The 7,968-nt window shown below is 43.1% G+C and overlaps 2 protein-coding genes across 2 annotated transcripts; both read left to right on the top strand.

Moving 5' to 3' along the window:
* Positions 1 to 794: 794 nt before the first annotated feature.
* On the top strand, positions 795 to 2,135 carry LOC125021517 (olfactory receptor 52N5). The gene has a single exon (XM_047607628.1). It carries the CDS (start codon positions 795 to 797, stop codon positions 1,737 to 1,739), a length of 945 nt encoding a protein of 314 aa, XP_047463584.1. The 3' UTR covers positions 1,740 to 2,135.
* A 2,737-nt stretch (positions 2,136 to 4,872) lies between these two features.
* Positions 4,873 to 7,181, top strand: LOC125021508 (olfactory receptor 5B17-like). The gene is made up of 2 exons (XM_047607616.1): positions 4,873 to 5,777; positions 7,040 to 7,181. Exons 1-2 carry the CDS (start codon positions 4,873 to 4,875, stop codon positions 7,134 to 7,136), a joined length of 1,002 nt encoding a protein of 333 aa, XP_047463572.1. The 3' UTR covers positions 7,137 to 7,181.
* Positions 7,182 to 7,968: the final 787 nt, after the last annotated feature.

The following is a 7,968-nucleotide window of genomic DNA, read 5'->3' as shown; positions in this document are numbered from 1 at the left end:
ACAAGCAACATGAAAGTTGAACTGACTTCAACTTTATTTGTCACTCCTCTTACATGGCAAAATGTCAACCAGTCGTACTCGCTTCACCCGTTCCCGTCTTATATCTGCAGTTTATGCTCCTTCCAAACCCATGTGCTGGTCACGTCACTGACCTTTTGTGACTCAACAACAATATCGCTGGCAATGTTGACCCAGTTGGTCAGGTAGGGTAGGAACTGAGGAAGAAACTCAAACTCTTACCAAGTCAACAACATCAAGGGTTTTCTCTATAGCTTATGATCATCCATCAGATTAAACATATTTATTATCAGATTATTAGCAGAATCATAGGTAGTGTTCATATTTTACACCATCTCTGTTGACATTCTGCAGCTGGAGGTCTCCAGCCTGATGCTACGTCACATGATCCCTCCCCAGATCAATAAAATCTCCATAAATGTGAAGAGACAGCCGTTGTTTTTTCACCAGTGGCTTGTCACCTCTGTACGAAGAAACTGCAAAAACTAACAGGTAATGTCTGTGAAGATTCTCGTCATCCAGGTCATGATAATCCAACAGTCTTTTAAAAATGGACCTCTCATCCGAATAGCTTCAACAGTTCTAAGAGCCTGGTTTAAACCGGAGGTTCCCACCAGTCTCTCAGAACTGAAGAAGCTACTCGGGTTCTCAATATTCTGCCTTTTTGGACTAATAGACAATGTTTTGAAGCTGTTTCTACTACTCCTACTACTAAAATTTCTGTTCTTTTGTTGTTTAATATTTATCTGGAAAACATTCTTGTGTTTCAGGTTTCGATGGAAAACTACACCCTGAACAGTTTCACCCTCCAGATGGAGGGATTGAAGGTGACTGAGGTTTCTGTTTACCCTGTCTTTTTCTTTTTCCTCCTCTTCTATCTCATTATCATGACGGTCAACATTGGCATAGTAGTCCTGGTTTTCATTGACAAAAGCCTTCATCAGCCCATGTACCTTCTCTTCTGCAACCTGCCTGTTAATGACCTTATTGGGAATTCTATCATGGTTCCCCGTCTGCTGGTAGATATCCTGCAGCCTCCGTCTGAGCGTCTCATCAGTTATTATGAGTGTGTGGTTCAAGCTTTCAGTACACACATGTTCGGCACCACGTCCCACACTGTCCTCATGATCATGGCTTTTGATCGATACGTGGCCATCTGCAATCCTCTGCGCTACGGAGCCATAATGACCAACAGGATGGTGGTGAAGCTGACGGTGTCTGCCTGGGGAGTCGCCTTCCTTCTGGTCGGGGTTCTGCTTGGTCTGACCCTCCGACTGAACCGATGCAGGACTCTGATCACTAATCCGTTCTGTGACAACGCCTCTCTGTTCAAACTCTCCTGTGAGAGTGTGGTCATCAACAACATCTATGGCCTCACTTTCACCGTGTTTCTGTTCTCAGCTTCTATCGGCAGCATGGTTATCACCTACACTAAGATCACAGTAGTGTGTCTGACCAGCAGGAACAAGTCTCTGAACAGTAAAGCCTTGAAGACCTGCAGCACTCATCTGGTCTTGTATCTGATAATGTTGCTCACTGGATTTATTGTCATCACTCTGCATCGTTTCCCTCAGTACTCAGACTACAGGAAACTGTGCGCCATTTTGTTTCACATCATCCCCGGCAGCCTCAACCCCATCATCTACGGAGTTCAGTCAAAAGAGATTCGAAACTACTTGTCAAAGTTGTTCCAGTCCAAAAAGGCTGTGTCACCTCTTTAATGGAAACAAAGTTTTCCCATTGATTTGATGAGAAATGTGCTGTTCTTTGTTTTAAATTCACACATTGTTTCATTAACCTGTTACTGGTCCAGATGTGCTCAGAGACATTTCTAACCTTCAACTGCCCTGTTGATTATGAGAGTGTTAGGGTCACCCATAAGAAAAAATGGGCCACCGGCTTAGGAAAAAATCTAAATTCATTGTTGAGAAAAAAGTAGACCTTCAAACCGGCAGCTCCGTATGCGTATGGTACCGCGATACTCCGTGGAAGAGTATTGGGCCTTAAATAATAATTAATAGTAAGAATTTAAACTTGCATTGTGATTCATTTTTCAGTTATATTGCTGATATATTATGTTGGACTGTTGCATGTCAACAGTTGCCTAGATATGGTCACACACTGTTGCCTTTTTCAGGGATTCAATGATTTTTATTTGTCATTCTCAGTCAAACAGAAGCATGAGATGGAACAGAATTCTGCACTCGGGGTCACGGACTGTTACCCATAGGAACTATATATAATATATAAATACTGAGTAACTGTAATATAGACAGAGGTAATCAGTAAACAGATACTAGGGAGGAGTGTGTCTCTATCCACCCATAGAGTTCACATGCAGCCAGGTCTACACAAAACACAAACACTGCTCAGGGCCCTGTGGATCCCAACAACTTTATCCAAAGACCTCATGCTCACCCTGAGTACAGATGGTTTGTATTTCAACTTTTTTCTCGAAGTGCATGTTGGAAAAAAAAACTACTACTACTGTGTGACCCTAAATCTCTTCCATCGTTGATTTATTCCAATAATTAAAGATTTTAAATGAGCTCTACTGTCATATCTGGTACATGTTGGACAAATCCATCAGTACGTGAAATGAAAGAACCAGCACTCTTCTACTCCTCTAGCTGGCATCACTAGCCTAGTCGTTAAAGTCAGATTCTGTGTGTGTTACTCCACACACAGAAAATACAGAAAACACCCCTATTCTGGCCCTGTTCCATAATGCACCTGTACAAAAGTTAATGTTTTACTGGTGTTCCTCCAGAGTGATGCTAAAAACACAAATACAGAAATAATGTTAATATGTACTCATAAGAAATAAACAAATGAACAGTGTCAGATGAACTCTAGTGGTTCTCATCACCTCGTAAGTGGAAACGCATGGATGTTTGCTCACATGTTCAGAAACGGTGGAGATGGATGAATAAGTTTGGAGTTTTAATCTTAAACGTAGGGTTGCCAAAGTTAACGCATTAACATTAATTAATCCATCATCTGTTTAATGTGATTAATGAAGCATCTGCAGCAGAACGACTGTGAACGTGTCTCAGTTTGTCCAAGTAGCGTTAGCGTTAGCACCAGCTGATCCGGTAGTGACAGGCAGCAGAACCAACCCATAAAGATGGAAGACGCTAAACAGCACGTTGGTCCTCTCCATGGGACATTTGAGGACAAAGAAACCAAGAGGGACTAGTGGAGACACATAAAGTATTATCACACTCTGCAGGAAGGAGTTTTCTTTCCAGCTTCAAATAGCACATTAACCAAGCCAAGCATATGTTAGTCGGGGATTCTGCTAGCACTTGGGCTAACGCGGCTAACAGCTGGAGACAAACCAAGACAAACCAAGACAAAGACAAGCTGCCAATGCTGCTGCTAATATGTGTCCACTCCTGCAGCCACTGTTCACTGGGAGAGACTGTTCTCAATAAGAAGCGTCAGCTCTCCTCTGGTTGGACAATGTCAACAAGTTAGTTTGTCTCCGTAGCAACAGGGACACATTAATGTGGACACATGGTGGACAAAAAAAGACACAAAAAGTTGTTGACTTGTTTCAAGTTGTTTAGTTGAAACTGCTCGAGACAGATTAAGCAGAGATTTAATAGAGATTAAAAATAATATTAATCTGATGAAACATTTTAATCATTTGACATCCATTCTCTCCTGTCCATCTCCTAGTTTCTGTGTTGACACCTGGTATTAATTAAAATGTGTCTCCACATGTGCCCCAGCCAGCACATGTGGTCTTAACTCAGTGTGTGTGTGTGTGTGTGTGTGTGTGTGTGTGTAAATCAGCAGCAGCACCACCATGTGGTCAGTAGAATATTGTATCAGCTGCTGTCTCTGATGGATCTCTACCTACCACTGGACCAGAACCAGGAACACATGTTTGGTGACTTGAGGACATGATCCAGATTTAGGAACCAGTTGAGTGGGTGGTCTTTAATGGGACTGAGGACTCACTGTGGGTTCACACTAGAGATCACATGGGCCCCAGACCACCTCCACATGTGGACCGAGAACAGATCAGCCTTCACACCTGGACTCTAGAGACCAGATCAGTGGTGTCCAGGCCAGATGTTACTGGAATGTCCATTAAGGAGTCCAGTCAGTTCATTTTCCCACAATCCGTCAGTCGACTGGTTTTCATAAAGGACGTTTTTTATCAACACAGTAAAGTGAAGTCGTATCTGTCTGAATACTTTGTCTGAACCCACGGTGTCTCGTTGCTGAGTGCTGGTGGTTGCTAAACAACGTTTGACCTGATCAGCTCATTGTTGCGTCAATGCACCAAATAAAAGTGAGTGCAGCTTCACGGCTGCTTCAGCTGGAGGCCGGTCGTGTTGCAGAAGGTAACGGGGGCTAAGCAGCAGTGTTCCTACACTGACTAAATCTTTTTAAACAGTTGGTTGGGACTGATCATAGCTGCGTTATATTTGTTGTGTTTGCTTCACTGTGGTTCATTCAAATACTGTTCCTGTTCCTGAACATGTTGAAGGTATTTTATAGGTTTTAGAAGAGCTTCTTTTGTCTTATCTGAAGATTTTGCTGCTGATGTTATGCTCTGTTTTCTGGGCATCTTTTAAAATTTACAAATGTCAGTTTAAATCAATTATTTGCAAGGTAATAATAACACAATGGTTTTATACAGTGCTTTTCTAAATACCCAAAGATGCTTTACATTGAATACAGTAATGTGCTGCATAAATGTGTTATCCTACAAAAATGGAAATGCTTCAGTTCCTGGCATATGGATGAATAAGCTCATTAAGTGTACTATTCTTATGTTTTTATGTGTTTATTTGAGCTGGGGTAACACTAAGTCTTCTTTCTCACATGACAGATGAGATGGAAAATCAGTCCTTCAGTGAGGATGTCCTGATCCTGGAGGGGTTAAAGGTCAGCCCTCAGTTCTCTGTTCCAGCCTTCGTCCTCCTCCTTCTTGTCTACATCTTCATTGTGGTGTCCAACATGGGCCTGGTGGTGTTGATCTTCAGGAACAGGAGCCTCCATCAGCCCATGTACCTGCTCTTCTGCAACATGAGCATCAACGACGTCTTTGGGGCCACTATCATTGTCCCTCATGTGCTCAGGGATCTGTTAGCGTCGGAGCGCTACATTTATTACATCGACTGTGCCCTCCAGGCCTTTTGTGTTCACCTCCACGCAAGCGTCTCCCACACCGTCCTCATGATCATGGCGTTCGATCGCTACGCCGCCATCTGCAACCCGCTGCGTTACGCCTCCATCATGACCACCCGGATGGTGGTAAATCTAACGGCGGCGGCATGGGGGACGGCCTTGGTGTTGGTGGGGATCCTGGTGGGCCTCAGCGTCCGCCTGTCCCGCTGCAGGCGGCTTGTTTTTAACTTATTCTGTGACAACGCCTCCCTGTTCAGCCTGTCCTGTGAGAGCGTCCTCATCAACAACATCTACGGCCTCGGCTACACCGTGGTGCTGCTCGGCTCGTCCCTCGGCAGCGTCGTGCTCACCTACCTGAGGATCGCCATGGTGTGTCTGAGCAGCCGGAACAAAGCTCTGAACAGCAAAGCACTGCAGACCTGCGCCACCCATCTGGCTGTGTACGTCATCCTGGTGGTGTCAGCCTTCCTCATCGTCATCATGCACCGTTTCCCTCAGCTGTCCAACCACAGGAAGGTAGCAGCAGTCCTGGGTCATGTGGCCCTGCCGGCCCTCAATGCTATTATCTACGGACTGCAAATTAAAGAGGTCAGGCAGAAGATTACAGCTTTGTTCCGCAACAACACTGTAGGTTTAATGGCTGTGAAATGATGCTCAGGGTGCTTTAACAAATATGTCAGTAGCGTGGTGGTCAACAAGCTATGATTAATGTTTTGGTCATCAGAGCTATGACAGGCAACATGCGGCCCTCTACCCTAGACTGAGAACGTAGCTTTGTCCGAGTGAGACAGAAAGTGCAGGAAAGGAGGGAGTGGTGAGGCAGCAGGGAATCAGATCAGCATTTTCTGAATGTTTCTTATGTTGTTAAGCACAAACAAACTCATGGCCACGCCCACATGTAAGAGTACACAAGGTTTTAATCCCTGCATGCCTTTCCAGAATGGACTGAAGATATCTTTACTTGTGATTTTGCACTCACACTTTGTCATTTCAACTTTGCACAGCTTCCACATGCTACATCCTCTAGTAAGGCCATTTATGCAACATTTTAGTCCACATTTTTTGCCCCTGAGGGAACTATCAACAGTTCATAGTGTTGTGTAGCCAAACATAAGGTTCACAGGGGAAGGCTGGAAGTGTTTAAAACTAGTCACATTGAAGGTTCCATGCAGACTCGGGGGATTTGTGATGTTTTGAATAAATTTAATGAAAGTGTTTTTGATGAACAGGTTAACTGTTTGTTCAGATCATCATTTCAACAAGTTGTGGGCAGACAAATATAAGAGACATTTTCCTCTTGCTGCTCCTTTTTCAGTCATGGAGATGTTGATTTGAAAGTGTAATGTGCATTTATGTACAAATTCTGTTGTCCACTTAAATATAAGGAACAAATAAACAAATAAATAAATATTAGAGTCAGTTCTACTTTACGCCAGCATGAATGAACATTTTGAAAAATTCCCTCAAGGTGTTTTAGAGATATCACGAGAAGGTGAGTATAGAAAATCAAGAATATTAACTGTCTCATGAATTCTGTAGGGCAAGAACCTGGAGAATGTTCTCATCAGCCAATCAGGAGGTGCTATTGTTAGCTGGGAGGCTAGGAAGCTATGAACAGATAGTGCTAGCTGGGCTAGGAAGCTATTAACAGATACTGTTACCTGGGAGGCCAGGAAGCTATGAAAAGGTATTGTTAGCTGGGAGGCCAGGAAGCTATGAAAAGATACTGTTAGCTGGGAGGCCAGGAAGCTATGAAAGATACTGTTAGCTGGGAGGGTAGGAAGCTATGAAGAGATACTGCTAGCTGTGCTAGGAAGCTATTAATAGATACTGTTAGCTGGGAGGCTAAGAAGCTATGAACAGATAGTGTTAGCTGGGAGGCTAGGAAGCTAGAAAGTTACAGAATGACCAAACTCTGTCCTCCAGAGTCTGAACTTCAGAATCGAAACTGTCAAGTCTACAGAGTGTGAATTTAAATCTGTTTTTTTGGATTCCACAGGAAGTGAAATAGCTGCATATCTCATTAGCCACATTAGCTCAAGGTTGTGTGTTGCAGGCCTTCACTGATCAACATCTGCAGCACAACCTCAGTAACATCTTCCATGGACGAATGGAAAGTTTCTGCCTCGTCATTGAGTTCAGACATTAACGACACAGAAAGGGACCATTTAACATTTTGACAACAATTTCGAGTTGCATCATGGGAAATGTAGGAGGGACAACTGTTGGCTTTGAAATTGATGAATGAATGATTGAGTGATTGAATGAATTGCCAATGTTGTGGAAACAACTAAATTGCCAAGATAGAGTTTGTACATATAGAAAATAGGGTAAAAATGAATAAAGTAGCTTTAAAAGTACATTTGACAAAGTTGAATAAGTGGAACACACTCTCATCCAACATATGTTCATACATTCATGTCCCATTATGGCTCATTGCTCTTTACATTGTTGTGTGTAGATGCTGCATATTGTTTGCATTGACAGTGCTTGTGCTGTGTTCAGTGTGGCTATTTGATGTGGATAAAGACTGTTCCAGAACGTCTCCTTCGGGATGACAACAACCACACTAATTATAAAACGTCAGCCAGACTCAGACGTGGGTGGAGAAGCTTCACGTCGTCAGGTGAGTGTCAGATGTTGGCAGGTCATGATGCTCCAGAAGAGTCTCCTGATCCTGGTTCAGTCACACTTCATTTCTCTCTTAAATGTCCTCTCATAACTCTCATACTCTTTTTATTTATTCAGGCATGTTGCAGGATCAACCTATTTTGTTTTTGTTCTCTAATCTGAATGATTTAA

The sequence above is a fragment of the Mugil cephalus genome, chromosome 15 (genome assembly GCF_022458985.1).
Source record: "Mugil cephalus isolate CIBA_MC_2020 chromosome 15, CIBA_Mcephalus_1.1, whole genome shotgun sequence".
In the NCBI taxonomy this organism is placed as follows: domain Eukaryota; kingdom Metazoa; phylum Chordata; class Actinopteri; order Mugiliformes; family Mugilidae; genus Mugil; species Mugil cephalus.
The sequence above is the reverse complement of the archived record's forward strand: the minus strand, read 5'-3'. Positions and strand labels throughout refer to the sequence as shown.